This window comes from Platalea leucorodia (assembly GCF_965183815.1).
Source record: "Platalea leucorodia genome assembly, chromosome: 2".
Taxonomy (NCBI): domain Eukaryota; kingdom Metazoa; phylum Chordata; class Aves; order Pelecaniformes; family Threskiornithidae; genus Platalea; species Platalea leucorodia.
Window position 1 is genome coordinate 66,116,831 of NC_138824.1, and position 21,817 is coordinate 66,138,647.

The 21,817-nt window shown below is 40.2% G+C and overlaps 1 protein-coding gene across 2 annotated transcripts in view; it reads right to left on the reverse strand.

Annotated features, from left to right (window-relative positions):
* GRTP1 (growth hormone regulated TBC protein 1) overlaps positions 1-21,817 on the reverse strand; it is a 39,020-nt gene that overhangs the window by 2,856 nt on the left and 14,347 nt on the right. For both annotated transcript variants that reach the window (XM_082305062.1, XM_082305063.1), the window contains 4 exons: positions 21,333-21,457; positions 17,435-17,531; positions 1,032-1,204; positions 722-907 (listed from right to left, as the gene is read on the reverse strand). In XM_082305062.1, the coding sequence (XP_082161188.1) occupies positions 722-907; positions 1,032-1,204; positions 17,435-17,531; positions 21,333-21,457 (581 nt within the window). The remainder of the gene's footprint in view (positions 1-721; positions 908-1,031; positions 1,205-17,434; positions 17,532-21,332; positions 21,458-21,817) is intronic.

A 21,817-nucleotide genomic window follows, 5' to 3' on the forward strand; every position in this document is an offset into this window, starting at 1 on the left:
TCACCTATTGGGATGTAGTTCTGTGCGCACTTAGCAAACAATGGTAGCAGAGTTGGCCAAGTGATTTACAACAGATGTGCTCCTGTTGGGTTTTTTTTTGCAATTAATGTCTTACATTTCAGTCTTCTGAGTTAAGCTCTGAATCTAGTGTTCTATACAGATTTGGCATCCAATCTATTAATAATTTACAAGAATAATTCTTAGTTTGCAGGTTGTCATAAGACTTGAGCACTCAACTTCATGGATTGTGTCTGAAAAAAAGAACGTGGTGCTTTTTGTTCTTTGACTAAACATAATGCTTTATATTCTGGCACTGTGAAGATTTACAATGCAAGTTTGAAATTTATTTTGTGTCTATTCTACAATATTCCATCACCATCACCTGAAAAAAAAGATGGAACACAATGCATAGTTCACTGAAAGAATGCACTAAAGTCTAGTCAGGCTTCCTGCCTTAACTGGTAGAAAGGGCAAAAAGAACTTTTTTCCCCTGTACGACAGATGATGTGAATGGCGTACTATAGATGGATTTAGATGACAATTCTTCAAAAAAATTCTTCAAAAGGTTTGCATTTGTTATATATGAACATTGTTCATCCTTTTGGCAATTCCTACAGACGATACATTTCTCCTAACTATATCCATCTTTTTGACTGAGCACAACGTTTCTAAGTCAGTCTTGTTTTTAATTTGTAACAACTAAAAGCTGCAGAGTATTTACCTGCATGAAGCTGTGACACTCCGTTACAAACGTTCCTTTGGTGATCTGCTTAAATTTATCACAAATGTCAGGGAAATTCGTGGCTTCCAAAATAAAAGCTTGGTGTTGCTTAATTAATGTTAAGGCCACGCGGAAGATGATCTTCGACCCTTCATAAAATAAACAATCCCATATTCGGAGCACAGTCTGCAGGAAAGGAGAGAATTCAGATTACAGCTTCTTGATTTCCAGTAGGTAATTATTACTAAAGCACTACAAATGAAATAATGATTATGAGCACGTATTAAGAGAACTTTATGTTACCAATTACCTCTACTGGAAGAATGTCAATGAACAAGCATATAAACCAGCGTGACACCACTAGGGTCCACATGACGCCATGTCTTTCCATCAGCTCTGCCACAGCTGGAACTTTCATTTTCACAAGTTCTCCAAGGACTTCCTGATCAGTTTTCAGGCCCAACATTGCAGGACTGTAATAATCTTGGAGAGAAGAAACCAAAATTAAGGAATTTGCGGACATGATTTTTCCACAAAAATTGAGGAGAATATCCTGTACAGCTGAGTATATAAAGGCGCATTGAGCCTACGAATCCCAAGCTGCAGTAAATGAAACCATGCAATGAAGATGTCTGCGTTGTGGTCATACAGCACTTCTTTTTCAGCCAAGGCTGATCCCTCTACACAAACCCTTCATTCATGCCTACCAAAGTATCTTCTTTCTCTTTGACGTTCTGTGGCAATTCATTCTTCCTTCCCAAGGAAGGATAATCTAGGTAGTTTTTAACTACTAGCTTAAACTACGAAAGTTCTACTAATACTTGAACAGTTCAATATAACCACCACTTCCCAGTCCACATGATACCCAGACAGGTAACAAAAAAAACCCCAAAACCACACCCAAGCCAACCCATAGCCTTTGGACTAGGTCCAGTCACAAACTGGAAATGTGAATTTCTGAGTGTCAGTTGTGCAGGGGTGCTGCAGACCAGATACCACTTCTAGGGTATGACCTAGCCATTAAGTTAAAGAGTTTTTCCTTCTTTTCTCTGAGCAAAGGAAACCCCACTTTTCATAGAATAAGTCCAAAAGGAAGTAAATGACAGGTCCCCCGGCAACATCTCTTCCCACTTACTTTATCTGTGAGACAGGGATTGAAATTAGACCTACATCTCCTACACTGCTGGTCACCACGTCCAAAATTAAGAAAAAAGGAGCATGCTACAACTGTTTTACTCCACAGCCTGTTTGACAGGGCAAGCATTTTCAGTACCAAGGTGCAAGCTGAATAACAAGCATCTCAGTTCTATAAACAAGTAGTTCTGGGTATACTTAAGGGAAGAAAAAGATTATTTTAGTCCATAAGAGTTCAGATGGCCTGGCAAGGGACGAGAGTTACAGAGATGTTTAAAGAATTCGTATTTTGGGTTTAGATATTGACAGAAACATTTAAGCTGGACTTGATGACTCCAGCCCTGGGAAGCAATCGTTGATGGGTCACTAGTGCTTTGCTGACAAGATGTATGTTATTAACATTATTTACTGAAAGAAATAACTGGTAACACAAGCACCTTTCTATGTGTTTCTTTCCTTCACTGATTCTGGAAAGCTGCAATTCAGGTTTCTCTAACTTAGCTGGTTTCTGCCAAGGGTCCCAGACGCACACAGCTTAGACCAATGGTTCACACGAAGGTGAAGCAATCGGAAAGAACAGAGTCTGTTTGTACGAAATAATTTTAATAAAAACTTATTTGTGGAACTAGGAAGTGAAGATGATGTCCAAATTATGCAGTACATTTATAACCACCACAGCAGTTTAATATTCCACTCTTTTCTGTGTCAATGGTTTTCTTGAACAGACTTTCCACCGCAGGAGCTATTTGCTCCCCATTTGTCCTGTTCAAACTGCAGAACATCTACAGGAGTTTTTACGGTTCTAAGGAGCGTTATATTCAACCTTTAGGAATCTAGCTTTTTGTCTGTGATCCTTCTTTGTTCCCATTGAAGAATGACAGGTAAAACTCCTCTACAGCTGTAAGAGCCACTGCCACTGTATACATTCCTTGAACCATTTGCCTTTCAGTTGCTCGTAGGGAAAGCTCTCGGAGCTAAAGCACAAGTAATCCCATGAAAAAGTGTACTAAAAACAAATGAAATCACACCATAACCTCAAAGCCAACACAAAAACCTCTCTTTCTCCATATTTTGTGTTAGTGTTGTGCTCATTTGTGCATTGAAATGCAGGTAAAATAACATTAACTGGAATCACATTTCATATAACAAAACAAGCCTTCTTCCCTTTCCTACCCTTCCTCCTCCTCTCAGTCATACATCCACAAACCATTTTTTTTTTTTCTTTTTTGTGCTCCCGAGACATGTGAGTACTTAAAACTTCTTCAAGTTACCACTGGCAAGTGTCCTCAGGAGGAAGGACAGGAGCCCACACGCTCTCTGCTCTGCACTGCTGCAATCATCCGATATGCTGAAATCAACAGCAGCTGCTATTTTTAATTTGTACAGCAAAGTAAATGTCAGGATCTCAGTGAGAACGCAACCGGACACCCACCCAGCTTTTTCAGAGCTGGCAAGTAAAAAGTTAACAGCCAGGCAACTTGGATACATCACTCGTTGAATTACTGAAGCAGCAAGCAGCCGGGAAGCCTCGGCGTAAATTAATATTTCGTTCAAGTTTGTTATATTGTACTGCTGTACAGAAAGGAAAAAGGAAGTATTCATTTATCTGGGGCAGCCTCCTGCTGTTCCTCTTGGAGCAGGAGCGGCTCCCAGGTGCCCAGGTACGCAGCGCTGCAACGTTCAGCCCAGCCCTGCTGCAAAACAAGCAGGAGGAGTGATTAACGATTTTATGCAAATGCCAATAACTGAGTAGCAGGTTTTTTCCAGGATATTAGCTGCCAGTTCACAACAGAAAGAAGTTACATTAAAAGAACCTGCATCCAAGACATTTTTATATGTAATTATTATACATTAATTACAGTTAGTGTGGGTATTAATTATAATTATAATTATTACACATAATTAATATGTAATTATAATTTAATATATATAATTTTAATATACACACACACTTTTATACATATACGTGTATACAATTAGCTCCCCAAATTAGGAAAGCTGCATTTCCAATCCTCCAGAAACGTTCCTGCGGGACCCCGTATTTGTGCAAAACTTGCCCAGAGATCATTTACAAGGAACGTAACAGCACTGCAGTAGCTGAGGGGCTAGCACAGATCTAACCTTACGGCTCTGACATCGATCTTCCGAGGGCAGCGTTACCCCCGGAGGGGTGGCAGGCCTCCAGGCACAGCCGCCCCGAGCACCGCCAGCAGCACCCCCGCCTGCACGCTGCCCGAGGGACCCGCACCAGCTCATCAGCGCTACGCGGGGTTAGCCAGAACTACACGGGCGAGTCAGAAGAGGATCCAGCGTCATGCTCGAGCCACCTTTCATGGTCCCTGTCTGGTCTCACTAGTGAACGTGATTTCGTGACTTGGTTTGGTGCCTAAGTGCTTGGTAACATTTAACCTACTGCTAAACTCTTCTGTTCTCACTTGCTAGGGATGCCCAGTCCCGAAGCCTTCTGGAAATGTCCCCTCAGCAACAATCCTGTGGCTCTCCCTTGCTGCAAATGTTTCACCATGTGCCCTGTTTTCCTCATCTCTTATAGCTGGCTGCTCTGCCCAGAATCTCTCCCTAAAGTCATGATATCGTTGTTTATAAACGAGTCTACACAAGCCTAACCCTCCCCCACACCACAAAGCTGTTTTTCACAAGATACTGTGCAGCAAATTATTTTTACTTACCTACCATCAAAACACATTAGCTTTAAGTTCCTTCCGTATCTTATCTTACAAATTATTTGAAATTTCTAGATTTGCATGATCCACATTTAATTAGCGTATTAATTATTTTCCCCCTATCAATAATCTGGCAAAATACTGAGCAGTTGATGACCCAGAAGGGACCTGAGTCAGTAACTGCTCCCAATCTGCCACTTACTAATTAAAAAAAAAAAAAAATCAAATATAGGATAATTATATTGTGTATCTATTGATCTAGGTTGGTTTATAGGAATGTCTTCTGACAATATATCATCCTCCTGAAAAAACACATCTCCAGATTGCTTCCTTTTATTCCTCAAATTGTCAAACAGAAGCGATAATGTTAACATTTGGGTCATCGCACACTACATTACTTTTCATCACATCTTCTTCTGGAAGGCAACAAATGAAAAATTGTATTATGAATTATTATTGTATTCTATTATTAAATTATTACTAAATTCCAGAAAAATGTCTAGATGAAAATTACGTTTCCCAATATGAAACTCCATGTTTCCAAGCTCTTTTGTAAACCGGTCCTAGGCTTTCCTTACTTTCCTCTCAGCTTTCCTTTGTCTGTTCCTTACCCACGTGCACCTGCTTTGCCTAGTCTGTCGTTCCTGGCGCCTGCCTATGGATTTTGGATGCCTTGCTAAGTTTAGGAGTGCCCAAGAGCGTGGCAGAGGGCAATGCAGGCAGCACCCCACGTGGAATTCGTCCCACCGAGTGCCCCTTCCTCATCGAAGTCCTGACCCCGAACAGCAGCGCAGCCCCGCAGCTCTCCCGCGATTGTCAGCTTCTCCTCCTCTTGGAGCTGAGCAGCAAAAAGGAAAAGCCAGCTTCACCAGCTGCCAGGTATTTTATTGCTACCGTACAACACAGGTGACTAGATGAAGGGATTTTTTTTTTCCTTGTTTAAAGGGCTTTTTGTTACTAACACTGCACTGACTGTGGCACTTTTAGCTTGAAACCTGTTCTAGCTCAGCATCTGGCAGAGATGTTCCTTAAACTACATTTCACTGTCTCCCTATCACAATAATTAGCACCTCTCTGAATCCTACCAGGATGTCCAGGACTAAGACATAACTGTCTGCTTGTGCTCCAGAGCAGTAATGAGATTTGCAGGAAATAAGGATAAAACTTACAGGGGCTGTATGACCTTGTTCTCCATTACAAATAGATTAAGAGGTTCCAAAAATAAAAGTTTAAGAAGCAGTACTCTTATAGCCTTAAATTACCTCTACAAGTCAGAGCTGCAGAAGTTAAAAAAAGAATCCTTTAAGTCTGTTGTGCATATGTCAGGTTAAATATAAATACTCCTACTGGAGCTAACATGATATGAATTCTTACTGTTATAGAAATACCCAAGACAAGACCTCAGCTCTGCTGCTTATCTTCCAGCATTTCTAACTATTATTTCAAGAGCCTATATAACCCAGCCTGGGACAAACTAAGTGAATGTCTTGGCAATTCAATTCGTTTAACCAAAGGGAAAAATTAAAAATTAGCTGGTTTAACTTTTCGTACAGTCATAAGCAACATAAAGTATTTTATTCACAAGAATGTTTATAATGTCCATGAGAGCCATGGTGGGGAGGGGGGAATTAAAGTTCCCTCTCCTCCCCCAAACAAGCAAAAATGGTTAATTTTTATACCAATATGCAACATTCAAAAATGTCTTCTTGCTGTAGATGCACATTACCATTTGCTAGTGGATTTCACTGGAATCCAGAAGAGACAAATAGAGCAGGCCTCAGCACTGGCAGGCAAAAGCCCAGGTTGCCGTGGACAGAATTGGCCGACTTCATGAAAAGCACTCAGTTCTACATTTCAAGTCATCAAAACAGAAACAGATTCCACCATATGCCTTTGTGGGAAAAGATCCTTTCCAGTAATCCTTCACTATAAAAACGTAGCTGTTTGCATGTTACTGAACACTGGGGTTATTTTAAATAACCTTGGCAGTGCAAAGCTTTCCTTTCCAAAAAGATAACACTATCATAGCTGAGTTTATGAACTTCATGTAACACACATGGAATGAATTTCACTGCTTCAGTTACAGAGAGGTCAAACTAGATTATGATAGCAGTCCCTTCTCATCTTCAGAGCATCTAAATGCCATTTATGCTATTCCTACACAATTTACTGACTCACTCATTCTCCCTGCTGGCAACTCTCAGCCTGCTTTGTCCAAGAAGGCAGGGCAATGTTCTGCTATTTCATTTCTACCATGGGATAGTCCAAAAAGGTGCAGTAGGTCTTCTAAGAATCTACATCACGAGCCTGGCATAAAAAGTTGGACAACCTATGTTTGGGAGGAAATCAGAAAGTCACAACAGGAAAAGAAGGGGAACCAAGAGTACTGCCAATTTTTTTTGCAATATCAGGCCAAAGTGACCCCCTGCAGATGTCCTGGTCAAAGCGATATCCTGCAGATATGTGGTTAAACGGCAAGCTGAACTGTTAACTATGTTATTTTTAAAACATAAGTTCCTAATCCTCCAGGGAACTGAAAAAAAAAAAAAAATCCAAACAAACCCAAAACAGGCTCAAGCCATATTTTATTTTTCCTTCATCAAACCAAACTGAACCAGAACTTCTGTCCCGAGGTACTGAACTCACACCAGAACCAGCAGTAGCCATATCATTCACAACTGAACATTAGCTTTAAAAAACCATAAGCAAGCCCAATTCATTTTGGATGGCAGAACTACCTTAAAAAAAAAAAATAGATAATGCAGGTATTTTATGGATGCTTATTGGTTGTGATACTGAGATTACACAAAATTTAGAATAATAGTATTTTGAGAAATTATTTACTATTAACACCTTTTCAGCAAGCACAAAGAGGCAGTGTTCAATTGTTTCTACCTAATCCCATCTGCCTGTATTCATGTTTTGCTTCTGATCCCAAACTTGGAAAACAGATCCTGTGGAGTAGAAAGAGCCCTTTGGTTTCCTATTTGCATTTCACACAGCACAGTGGGATTCTGAGCAGATGTAGTAGCTACCGTTTGGAAATTGAAGAAGGGTGCTTGTTAATTATAAAGACAATGGAAAGAAAGGCAGAGATTATATCCTTCCAGACATTACAGAAGGCAGAGATGAAATACAAAGAAACAAAGACTCCATGTGTAACCTCTCAGAGAAACACACTGAAGTTAGCAGCATGTTAGAAAGCACAAGTGCAACTTTCAGACATTCCCGTTACAGAGAATGAAACTGGCTAGTTTGTTTGTTTGTTTATTTTAAAATACTAACTCTCTGTTATGTGCTGCTCAGGAGAGACATTTGCATCATAAAAACTAGCCTAGATTAAAGTTATAGCTACCAAACCACTCTCATACAGATTCGGTATAACTCTGAGCAAAATGGCGTTGGCCAATTCTCCTTTCTTCGCTCTCCCCCCTCTTTGTATCCACTACCATTGGAATTGCTCCTTTTGTGGACAGTGGTTTTTTCATAGCATCAGTGAGATGACAGACACCAGTGGACACGGGTTATTCACCGCTCGGCTGCTTCCAAACGGCCTGGCCTGACTCCAGTCACTGCACTCCATGAATTGCGCCAGTCTGAAGAGCGGCACGCTTTGGAGAAGGCTGCAGCTTACTGGGCTGACAGTGGTCCCAGGAGCCGAGGCTTTTAATTCACAACACACTGACAGACTTTTAACACCAATTTCCTCAAATGGAGAGGAAATTCATGAACAAGCATTGAAGATTACCACAACTGCTTATCATGCCTGTAGAGGAAACAAATTTTTTTTTTTTTTTTTTTAAAATGAGTTTACAGTTGTGCAGTGAGTCTTAATGACTGATGACTTCAGCTGAATAAGGATTCCTGGATCTGTGGCTTTTTTAATTCCTCTACGGGATTAGGAAGAACAGCTATTTTATCAGTTCACCGCACTGACAAGATTATTCTTAACACCTCAGCACAAAACACAGCATTTATATTCTCTCACACTTAAGAAGAACCCCGGTGTTCCATTTTCTTCAGCTCTTTGCAAGCACGCTACAGTTGCTCCATGGGAACTACCAAGCACACTACTTAAAAGACTGGGACAGAAGCAGGAGACTTAAAACATAGAGAGCTGGACAGACATATATGGTTCTAGCCTAATATTTGGAGAGGGAAACCAACCCAGCCCTTCAGTCTGAAGAGAAGGGAATGAAAGCCACAATCCTCTTACTTCAAGCTTGAAGAAGCTAATAAGAGAATTAATTTTAATCTTGAAGCAACAGGTTTTAAAACCATAGGAGGAACAAACAAGACTTCTCCACTAGCCATAAATTGAAAGCTTAGTAAAGCATTCGCGTCTTCTGAACATGAAACACATGAAAAAACCAAGGTTGTATTTGCCAAGCATCTCTCCAAAACTAAACAGTTACGTCTTGTACATTTAGGTAGACTGAAGTTACCACTGGGCATTGCACATTCTTTTCTTCATACAATTTCCTTTACTCTCAAAGCACATCTCCTTCCACAAACACATTCTTTATGTAGCTACCTATGCTGCATATGCATTATACTCTATTTTGAAACAATATCAAAGCCTGCTATCAGTGCTTCTTCATACTATGCCATATAATATGCCATATTAAAAAAAAAAAAACAACCTACACCACCAAAAAGCTTTGACAATACAGCTGAGCAATTTAAAAGAAACAATTTTGCAAATACGATAAATCCAGAGTAAGCACGTCTTAGCTCAGGAAAAGCCAAAGTAATCCTTGGATATATTCACTACTGAAGGAGAGAGTATGTCATCTCTGTATATGACATTAGCAAAACTGAGGTTAGAAAACTGCATCCAGCTCTGATATTCACATTTAAGGCAGGAAGTCAAAGAACTGGAAAGGATGTGAAAGAACGGGTTATAAACACTAATTACAAAAATTGAGCTCTGTAAGGAAGTTCCCTATTTGTAGAATTTCTGCAAGGAAAATGAAAAGCAAACTTGACCACTTCATAGAGAAAACACCCTAGGCATTATGGGCTTTTCAAGATAGTAAGAGGCGGTCTTAAAAAGAAGCAATAGCTACAAGTTAGGACAAGGTAAATGCCAATAAAAAGTATAGCAAACATTTTTAATAAGAGTGATTTATAGTTTGAATACACTGCTAAGAGTGCTGGTAGGGTCTCTCTTTCAAACCAAGTCTGGGACCTTTCACAAAGATGAGCTCTGGCCAAACGAGTCTGCTGCAGAGGGAATGGGAGGAAATACTACGTTTCCTCAGCTGGCTTCTTGTACAGCACATCCAGTCACATTTCCAGTTTTATGAGTCTTGGTATTTAACACATGGATTACTTCAAGCATATGAATACATCTTATGGGGATTTACAAGTTAAAATACAAAATCGTATATTAGGATCTGCATTGAGCACCTATAACCCCATTATACATTTGTCAGCAATTACATTATGCTTCTTGCTGTCCAAGTGACGTATTCAGGAAGGCTGCGTTATTAAAATCGTAATTGAACATGCAGAGCCCTGGTTGACCATTACATGACCATATATATGCTATGAGGAACGAAATACACTACTCACTTTGGCTTTGCACCTCTGCTGCTTTAATTTCGCAGTTAAAACAGCACGATCCCTTTAACATGGCGACAGCTGTCAAAACTATGGTTTCAATACCACGTGTGCACATTAGTGCTTTCACAACTAGAGCCATTAGCTAAAACCAAGAAAAAAAAACCCATCCCTCCAACATGGCTATTCCAAGGAAATATAAAGCACAAACTAAGTAAGCCTTGTGCTGCATGCTAAGGCTTGGCCACTAATAGGTTTTTACATGTCCAAAAAAAAAGGGGGGGGGAGGACACAACACGGACACCTCTTCCCCCAAAATCCACACTTGTGTTTCTACCACTCTACGTACCTTTTTATGCAGCCAGGAAATTCTAGCTTTGATCAGTCCTAACTGAACTAAGATTTCATTTGAAGAGTTTATTTTGCTGGAGGCTTTTGAAAGGGACGAAACTTTCATTTACTGGGGAGATAAACAGGCAAATACTGCTGCCTGCACAGAGAGCCAAAGGCTGCAGTCCCAACCAGAGCAGTCCCACAGAAGGCCTACTGAAGATACCTCAAGTTCAACATAATGAAATTATATTAATACAAGGCTTGCTTGCCAGAAGGAAAGAGGCATACTTGACTTTTTTGAGTGGAGTAAATCATTTAGGTCCTGCTTCCAGTGTAAATACAGCCATATCAAGGAACACAATAGTCTTCAGTATTTTTAAACAGTATGGGTCCTTTTGCTACATAGCTGAAACTTAGTATGTTTCCTCACAAAAGTAAGGCTGACAACATGTATACTGTTGTCACATATGGGAACTTCTGGTTTGGACAAAACTGTAGGAGCTCCACCCAGCTACCTAAAGCAAACCTACTACATATTGAGATAGTTCTTTTATTGATGACACTTATGATTGGGGGGGGGGGGGGGGGGGGGGGGCAAGGCATATGATACATACAGGAAAGAAATTATTCCAAAAATATAAATATATGTATCATTTTAAAGAAGAGAAACATCAGTTACTCATTTCCTGCTTGCTCAAGTCTCCCAAATCCCCTAGCAGTTCAGATTTGTAAGTAATAAGCATTTCAGGCTTATCATGGTTTCTAAATACAGGCACATGATGACTCCTACATTCCACCTTCAGCTTAAGAGGACACTGCATGCTTAATTCCTAGGTAAATACAACTGACCTCTAATGTTCAAAGATTAATGCTTTCATTATGGCTGCTGGTTAACAGTAAAACATGTTGGAGTCCCATATTTCAAAACTCCTAATTATTCAGCCCACCAGCCAAGCATTCCTCTCTCCTAGGGGTAGATGTCATGTTGTACTCCAGAGGTGCGCACTGCTACAGCTTCACATGCAATCACAGAGGAACTCGCTAAGGACGAGTGAGAACTCTGCCAGCTCACGGCCCTGTAGCTGGGTGCTGCCAGAGGAGGAAGATAAGCAAACAGCCCAGAACTGATGAATCTGCTGAAGTTTTCTGGGTTGATGGTGCTATAAAAAAGCTTGGTTATCAAAAACTACTTTGCAAACATGAGGTCGTACATGTTACGCATCACCTTGCAAGGAGCTTTCCATACCAAAGGCACATGCCTGTGGTGCTCAAGTCTTCTCTGTGAAAGGACACACTTTTCATCGCAACAGTCTCCTTCACAGGCTGCAAATTCATCTCAACATTACTACTATTCAGGTCTAGCAGTGTCTTTTACCTGCACAGCTGAATAAAATGCTTCCTGTAAAACAAAGTTCCACTCTCCTTTGGAAAAGCAGGTCTTAAGACGCAGCTGCCTAGCCAGTTCCACATTCAGAGGTTCCCTGGCAATACCCAATCAGGGTATTAAAATAAATTCAGCTACAAGAACAAGATAAATACATGCTTAACTGCAATTAGAAGCAAGCAGTCTAAACAGAAATATTGTAAAGGTAGTAGAGCATTCTACATTTCTCAAGTGGCCCTTCCCTTCAAACCTGGAATTCCATATGATGGGACTTTAAAGAATGTTATAACATGAATCACTTGAAAGAGAAGGATATACAAGAGTTTGATATGTAACTATGTGATTATTCAGTTCAAATATTCGTGTCTCTCCCTAGGCCTAATCTCCTATGCAACAGTACCTACAAGTCTATGGCTGATACAATTGAGAACCACAGAGAGCTCAAAACAGCTGTGTGTTAGATATCTATTATCTCAACATGCAGACGTTTGCCTTAACTGTCGGTCACTAGGCTACCCACCAAAGTGGTATCTTGCATTGCACCTTGTGTCCTTGCAGGTAATTCCAGTTAGTTCAGTGCAGTCTACTACTTTTCTGACTCTTTCGTCATTCAAAACTCTGTTCTTATTTTTAATTATTGATAAACAACCAGGCAGTACATGTGGGTAAAAAAAATAAAAAAATAAAAAAAAAAGGCTAAAAAGTACCAGGCTGAAGGAAGGTTGTTAGACTGCTCCTTGAAGAACGCTCGTAGGCTACACCTAATGTAAGATTTTTATTAACAAGGTTGGAGAAAAAGAAAAAGCTGGTGTTTGTTAACAAGCCTAAACTGAGATACTATCCCATGTCAATACACAAGGCACAACAGAGTAACGTAGTGAAAAGACTGGAGTAAGAGAGATATGATTATATTTAAAATAACAAGGACAAGAATGTGCAAATAAAGTTCAGCAAAAAGGTGTTATGAATTCCTATAAGCTGTGGAGAGAAAAAAAAAATCTGTTGACAAAGAGAGGAGCAATAGCACATGCATTATTACTGAGATCACAAATCAAAACCAGAGAGCCACAAGGAAAAACAGGCAAGGGAGATGCTACAGTTTCTCTCTCTCTCAAATAAAACACTTTCAGCTGTGAATAGAGAGAAATAATGCCACTGCACAAGGCACTAGCAAATTTCCCACTGGAAAAAAATAAGGGTGCCATTGTGATCAAGTTAAAAAAAAAAAAAGGGAAAAAAGGAAAAAAAATCAAACTGGAACAAGCACACAAAATAATTATTAGACTAAAACGGGAACAGAGAAGAGTTCTATGCAAGAGAAGAGTTTGACTGAAGCAGCTTAGTAATACAAAAGAACTGTAAAACAAATTGACTGTATACTACTAATACATGAAAGGTAAGCACAAGAGAGAGGGGGACTTTTTTTACCCCCAAAAGTCAGCATTGGCACAAGAATAAAAGGATATAAAATTGGCCATGAACAGGCTAGTGCAGAAATCATAAGACCTCTCTTAATCATTGGAGGAGTCATTCTACAACTGGTTTTCAGTAAATAACTTCAGTATAATAGTCCAGTAGACTAATTAGAGTATAGCTAGATAAACACTGGTGCTTTCAGACCGAGAACTACTGAAGGGGGGGGAGAGGGAAGGTCTGCTATATATAAGCATAACTGTCATGCTAAAGTGAGTCCAAATTGCCAAGTTTTTCTTCTCTTAAACTCAACTTTTAATCACAAATATGTAAAACATGACAAATATGCTCCTTAAATTACATACCAAAGTACCACAGTTGAAAGTTCCCCACCTACCTGATGCTTTCTAAAGCAACCTCCCCACTACATCCTCAACAGAACAAAAAAATTTCTCAACAAGAACCAGAGCTATGAACAGAAAAGAAACACTAGAGCTACGCTGAATACAAATTACAGGCACATCCACTCTGAGTTCAATTGAATCCATACTGCTGCTTGTGGGCAATACTGTCTGCTCCAGCCATCTGTTTTACATGAACCTGGGAATAAGAGATCTTGGTAACATCCAAAACTTCAGTTAAACAAGTAATTCTCTTCCCCCTTGCTGTGTTTAAAGGAGATATGCTCCTAATCCTTCCAAATCCCTGGTTGAGCAGCTGACAGACACAACAGGCAGTAGACTATGGGCTTGCCTTCAGCAGAAGCAGGATCTTTCTGCCCTCACCCAGCTGTACCCAGCAGCGCTATGTTCAGCCAGGTGAACAGCATGCACACAACTCCACATACCAACAAACCAAACTGTAATTTTTGCTGGCTCACTCTTCCAGCTGTGCTAACTCCACTTGCGTGTCACAGAACAATTCAGCCAGAAAACCCCTACTGATGGGGTCCCATTCCCAAGTTGTCCCCCTCCTGTCAGTGGGTGGAGCAGTCACACCTTCGTCATATCCTATGGTACGTACCTCCACCCAAACCTAAAAGAACAGTACAAATGGGGAGGTGAGCCATAGCTTAAGGAACTCTTCTCTGTCACTTCCCCAGAAAGCTGCCACTAATGCTCCCATCTGTCACATTCTACATTTTTCAATCAATGACATTGATTTGTGGCTGGCTTGCTTCATCTGCTGACCAAAAAAAAATGCTGTCAGCATCAAGGTACTGGAGCAGCTGTTTAATGTAATTAAATGAATGCACGTAGGCCAGGGGAAGGAAGCATTCACAGGGACACTGCAGAGGGCAGAAAAGGGATTTCTAAATTGTTCTAAATCATCACCGATTTAACTGGCAGAGACAGGACACGCTTGAAAATGAGGACATGACCTGGAGGCGTATCTGTTGCAATGAAAGGAGAAAACATGTAGATTATAATGCAAACAGATCAAGAAAAGAGCATCAGCAATGAAAGTAAAGGAAAAATGTTGGCTAATCAAACTGTTAACATCCAACAAAAAATGATTGCTACTTTTCCCTCTGAAGATGTGGAGAATACATAATGTTTCTCTGCTTCCCCAACAAATAATTCTAGGGCTTTAAGCTGAAATGCGCTGTACTTTGCACTGTTAACAGAAGGGCATTTCTTACTTACCTGAGTAAGTTTCTTTATGGATACAGTCTGCCTGTCTAATTCTTTCTCACATATATACACACAATATTTTACTGAAATTATGCCAATTATTTTATCCGCCATGCTTTGAATTTCATAAATGGACAATTCAAGCATGATATAGGAGGGTAGTGGGAATAAAAGGGGAAAATTTTTTTTAAAAAAATTGGGGAAGGGAAGAGCATCAGCAACAAGTTTGCTGAACAATGAAGCCTTGTATTACTCAATACAAATAGTTTTACTACATAAAAGATTCATACTACCTAACTTGGGTTCTTGTTGAGGCACCCAAGCTGGAAGGGACACCTCGAGTTCTTTTAAAACTGTCTGCAGAGGGGAAAGGGGCACACTCAGATCAGCAATTCTGATCAGATATCCCCTTCCCCACTGCCTATCAAAAGAAACATAAGCATGCATGTTTCTAACTTCAGCACCTCAGATGGATGCCTGTACTGGATGTGCTGAACCCAGGCCAAAGTCTGTAACAAGACTGTTATTACACGGTAGTAAAAATATATCTATAAACAGGGTAGTAAAAATATATCTATAAATACAAGTCAAATAAATGTACATCTCCTTTAGACACAGTAATTGCCTTTCACGTTATGAGTTTCTTCTCATCACCAATGCTACTGGCATAAGATAAATTCAACAAAGAAGAGGGAAAGAGAAACTTTTGTCATTTAGGTATCAACAAAGTGTAGAAGAAGGATATATAAGAAGAATTAAAGGTTTTATGACAAACTAAAGTAAGCTCCCTACCAAAAACAATGAATAAAAAATTCTGAATCTTCTGCCTTGCCCCAAATAAAAATATATAAGACTATCAAAAAGATTAACAGCAAAAGTTGCCACACATCACTTTGCAGCAAAACTTGCCTTTTACTGAGGGCCTTGTCCCTCACACACTGATATCAATGGAAAGACATCCACCGATGTCAGCCAGTGGCAGGTCATGTGGCAGACAGCAGCCCTCAAGTCTCCTACCTGTTTGCACAGCTTATAGCTCTCAAGGCTGAACAAAAGCAACAGACACAGTTGATTTCTTTAGACTATTTTATAGCTTGAAAGTAAACGTCGAGGCTGCAAACCCTCAAATATTTGCTGATTGATTCAACAAGTCATAGCACTCCCTGCCTGTCTCTACTCTTCCAATGGCCAAACAAAGTTCAACCCCTCTGCTCATATGCAAGGAAAACCTGAGTTCCTATAGGGCGTATTGTGTAAAAGATAATTTCTTACAGTCATTCAAAAGCAGTAAAAGACTCCCTCAGTTCTTTTTCCTTTTTTCTCAAAGTCTTTCCCTTCTGTTCAATAAGGAACCAAATAGTATACATTTTTTGTTTAATCTTAAACAAGATCAGAAAGAACCAGAAATGAAATTATCAACCTTGATGTCCTTGACCAGCACTTAGTTGACACTAATACTGAATTCAGCCTCTAACCATTTGGGATAAAGATCTGTTCAAAAGCAAAACTGGGCCAATAGGGAATTTCAAAGCCTCCTTATAGAAGAATTAGTCTTCCATTTTGAGTATGGCTTTACATTAAGGGTGTAGCTGTAGTCAGTCCTGTGCAATGCTAATGGGAATTCACGAAGAAACCATTCTTCCTCTATAATTAAATCCCAAGAAAGAACATTCCCAAATGGATTTCATGGGAATATAAAAAATAGCTGTCCCTGATGTCTGCTTCTGGTTTTAAACTACTTCACACATGTGGTGAGATTCAGCTTGTACATGGGTGAAAATTCAGTGTGTAACCACCTCCTGCAAACCCAGAGATCCAGGCAAGGGAACCTAGAGAGCTACTGAACTGACCAGATGTAGATACTATCTATAGCATAGGGTGTGCTGAATTTCCCTCTGGACTCTATTGACCAGCCTGGCTAGATCACCATTGATTGTAACAGAGCTTTGACAAGAACTTCACATACAGACACAGACAGGGATTTTGACATTTGTTTGCTTTGTTGTAAAATCACGATGTGTAAAGTGCCCAAGATATCCCTGCTCAGAAGCAGGGGACACAGCAGAAACTACCACCACCTTGCCAAATACCTCTGAAGAAAGCTCATGCTGCCTCCAACCAAGCCACTGGGAATTCCTACTTCAGGCTCAGTGCTCAAACTGCACATCTGCCATCTTTGCTCTGCTCTGCAATTACTGCTTCATCTGTGTCTCATATCTTATTCCTCCAACCAGAAGTGCCAATCCCAGACACCTTCACAAGTCCTGTTCCCCAGCATCATGCTGATATAGGAAGACATCTACCTAACAGGTATAAGTAGGGAGTGAGAAGTAAGACCGCAAATTAACATACACATAAACCACTTCAAGACTAAAATCTGACTATAAAAAAAAGACAGGTTCTGCCTGTGTGCTGTGTCTTCGTCCTGTGTTTCCAGGACCCTACAAAATCTTCAGTCCATGCAAGTCCATTTTAACATCTAAAAGGTCTAAAACCAGAGAAGAATACAAAGATAAAATAAAAGCCAAGCTCCAATATACGTATACAACTATACATGTTTTTAGCATACCAGGCAATATTCTTCCAATAAGAGCATCTAGTAACCAAAAGGACTCCTCTTCATTCTTTGTAATAAGAATCAGGTATCCAGCTATGAAGTTCATGCCCTGAAATAGAAAGAAGGGTTTTAAGATGCGTACACTTACGAGTTTCTAGTTTATTTCTTTTGATTAAGAGCTAAATTACTACAGTCCTACAAAGTGGGCATATTAAGTAAAATCTAGTAATAAAGATTAAGTAAGCTGTTAAACCTGCATGACGACCACTAACAAGAATTATTAACAAAGATCAAGGAGAGAAAAAAATAAAAGAAAAAGCTTAGTAGTCTATAATTTACCTTAATTTTTTTTCTTTTTTTTTTTTTTTTTAAAAAATCCCAAAGCCCTGTCCCAATGTAGCTGAAGACTGCTTTGACCAGAACCAAAACACAGCGTATTAGATGTGCAGTACAAACACAACACACCTGCAGGTGGACAGTGTGGCTGCAGAAGGAGAATGCCTGACCCAAACACTCTTTAGTAAAAAGCTGTAGCTCCAGCAGCTTTTACAAGCTGTAGCAGCTTAGCTCATCAAATGACTGTATACAAATCATTTGCTTCCATAATACCTCCGGCACTCCACATGCTAGTCAATGACTGGCCACTACAGCTCCTGCCTTTCAGCTTGCAAACAGAAGGTAAACACCAGGAGGTGGGGGGGATTAGAAGTGGTACCAGAAAATCTGTGAAAAGTAGTCAAGTCATGATGGGCCAAATTCCAACTGTGCAATTTTCATAACCATTACTGACACTCTCTCACTGGAGAAGTGGGATACAGAACACACAGGTCACAAACTGGTATTCCCTGTAAACACATTGCCTCTGTCTCAGGCACTTTTTTTCTTGTGTCCACCATAACACTGCTAAGTTATGGCAATATTACTGATTTACATGCACAATAGTCCATGTCCTTAAACATTTCTTAAGGATGTCTTTTCCATCGTAAACAAGCTGACAACTGCAGTAACATAGACAGCACATCAGCACAACACTATACGCCTCTGAGATGCAAGCCCCCTGCCAGGTCCTCCTAAGCTAACAGAAAATTATTTTTAAATATTTACAGGCTATGAAGGCTGGTGTTGGTTACATTGCCTTCTTCAGTTTCATCCCTGTCTTTGGCCTTCTCCCTGTTCTCTCTCCCTCCGAGCTGGACTTTTCCAACACATTATCACCACAGGCAGCACCACTGTCTCTGGGTATCCTGCAGTGCTGCCAACTACGGCTGTGAGCCAGATGACACCTACCAAAAAGACCGCCCCTTGCAGCCTCTGGAAGCTACACCTTCCTCTCTGAACTGAGATCTCATTTCTTGCATTCAACAGGTTTGACTCACCTGTCCCACCTCAGAAGGCTTTGCAACACTCCCAGAACAAGGAAATATTAGGACGCTGCATCTTCTCCAATGTTTCATTTCCAAGCTTCGAGTCACTACAGCAGCTGTCACACAAATGGCTTGGATAGACCTCGCATAGCCTTACACGGTGCTTGGCCTTCTAGTTAGGAAGGCAACTATTTGTTCCCATGCTGACAGTTAGCTTAACAATTGCATCTATGGTGACAAGAGACTGTTTGGCATTTAACGTGGCATGCACAAAACCCTACTCTGGAGTGTATGCTCACAGGACACTGAGTTTTGCTGGTTATACCAGGGTAGGCAACACCATACCACTGTCACAGCATGACAGTGCAAAGCCTAATACTCTCCCAGATGGGAGACTTAAATGCCAGTAAGTACCACAAATGCACTAACGTTACAGAAATGTCCCCTGAAGAGCCTTCAATCAGTAAAAGCTCTGCAAAACACTTGAAAAAAATTCCAATTTTTCACTCTGGGTTTTCTAGTGTTTACAGGGTCTCTCTTATGATGCAGTGGGTACTCCTATATCTATCTTGATGAAGTCTGCTGCTTCACTAGCAGCAAAGGCGATTTCCTGACACTTTGCTTGATTTACAACTTGCCTTGGAAAGCAGATGTTGACCTGTTGTTTACGTTCTAACTATTTAGCCAGAAAAGATAACATTCATCCTGTGAGGAGACCAGAGGTGAAAAGAAATCACATAAGGCTTTTTAAGTCATCTTTCATCTCCAGTGTTCATAACGCCAAGTTAAAATGCAAAGATTAGCCCATTAAACAGTTAATGTACCAAAACTTTTTAGGGACAATTGGACATATATTTTGGGTAGAAGCTAGCATGATTTAGAAGTTGTGTATGTTTGTGGGTACAACTAACTCTATATAGGAGCCTGACACTTGCAAAGGAGAGTATTCTTAATTCTACCCCTTCTGTTATTCTCAAAATATTAAAATTATATTTTAATAAATATATAATACTGAAAATAATAAAAATAATTCATCTTTTACCCCCATTCTTCAAATAATTTCTGTACTAAAACTGGTTGGGATACACAAAAAGAATTTTTTTTAGTGACTTCAGTCTAGGTTTAAGCCCTTCTAAGTCCTCTCCTCTCCAGATTTCAATAAATACAATTCATATTCTTTTAACTTTAGAACAGTTGTATTTACTGTACTAACTTTCTCAACTACACAAGGTATTGGTTAGCACACATATCCTTGGTGAGGAAGGGAGGAGAGAGGAGAGGACTTAAGTGAACTGAAAACACATTTTGCTCATGACAGTTCCTGCTTCTTTATGATCCTTAAAGATGGTCGCTTTTTTCTTGACTGTCACGAACCAACTTTTATCTTCTTTGTGTTCCACAGGAAACTTTACAGTACTTGGCAGTGACGACAGGAGCTTTTTTCAGCTGCCTTCTATCAGGTTGAATTTCAAACACATTTTCTTCCTACTTGCCTGTCTATACTGGGAGATGGCACCAAATAAATGCTACCACCCCCCAACTACGTGATGTTGCATAAATGCTGGTCTTCCTGTATTTTGAAAAATGTGACAGTGAAAACAAAGGAAATCGAGATCTCATGATGCCTTGTACATACCAAGGACTGTTTTAGGAAAGATGGCAGGAGGTAGGAAGAGAGAAAGGCAAGCTCGCTTTCTCTTCCTTTCTGAAGCAACTAATCTTGATACGACCATGTGTGATAAAACATTTATTTTGCAGCTAACAAAGGGAACCAAGCATGATCAAGCTAGCTACAAAACAGGCCACAGAGAAACTCACAAGGACATTTGAACTTGCCCAAAGTGACTCATTCCTCCCCCCAGTGCCATTTTAAAAACAGAAATAGTTTGTGGATCTGCTTCTAAAAATGCACATTTGTTATGGTTTAACCCCAGTCGGCAACTAGGCACCACACAGCCGCTTGCTCATGCTCCCCCTCCCCTGTGGTGGGATGGGGGAGAGAATTGGGGGGGAGGGGAGGGCGGAGTAAAACCCATGGGTTGAGATAAAGACAGTTTAATAGGACAGCAGAGAAAGATAAAATAAAATATTATTATTATTATTATTATAAATACAAAACAAGTGATGCACAATGCAATTGCTCACCACCTGCCAACCAATGCCCAGCCTGTCCCCAAGCAGCGATCACTGCCCCCCAGCCAACTCCCACCAGTTTATATACCGAGCATGACGCCATACAGTATGGCATAGCCCCTTGGCCAGTCTGGGTCAGCTGTCCTGGCTGTGCCCCCTCCCAGCTTCTTGTGCACCTGGCAGAGCAGGGGAAGCTGAAAAGTCCTTGACCAGTGTAAACACTGCTCAGCAGTAACTAAAACATCAGTGCGTTATCAACATTATTCTCATACTAAGTCCAAAACACAGCACTACACCAGCTACTAGGAAGAATATTAACTCTATGCCAGCTGAAACCAGGACAACATTCAAATGGACAAGAACAATTACCATTTGTGAAATGCAGTATTGTTTAAAAAACAGTGATTACATACCTGACAGTATCCTACTGCTTTATTATGATGCCCATATGCTACCAATACGTTGTAGAGTGTATGCTGCAAACAGGGATCAGCAGTTTTGCGGAATTTTACATTATCTGGAAATGTTCTGTTCATATCTAGACAAAAGGGAAAAAGACCAAAATTAAGAGCTGTTCCCTCCTTCACTTTCCAAACAAACCTTTACAGCTCTTCTGAAGTACAAGCGAAACTTCACTATGGTTCACTAAACTGTAGTTTTGGTGGATGAATTTTAAGAAACAACTTTACCTCCATTTTGGCTAAAAGGTCATCTGCATTCAAGGATAATCTGTTCCTAGAAAGACTAATCCTATTAGTGTACAGAAATCAATTTCAAGCAGGACTAAAGAAATTCTCCTGCAGGTTTGACTCTTTCAATGTCTGACTGCAAAGGCTTAAATGAAAGCAAACCAGACATTTAGACTGACAGAAACAACACGTACCAAATTTATCTAGCC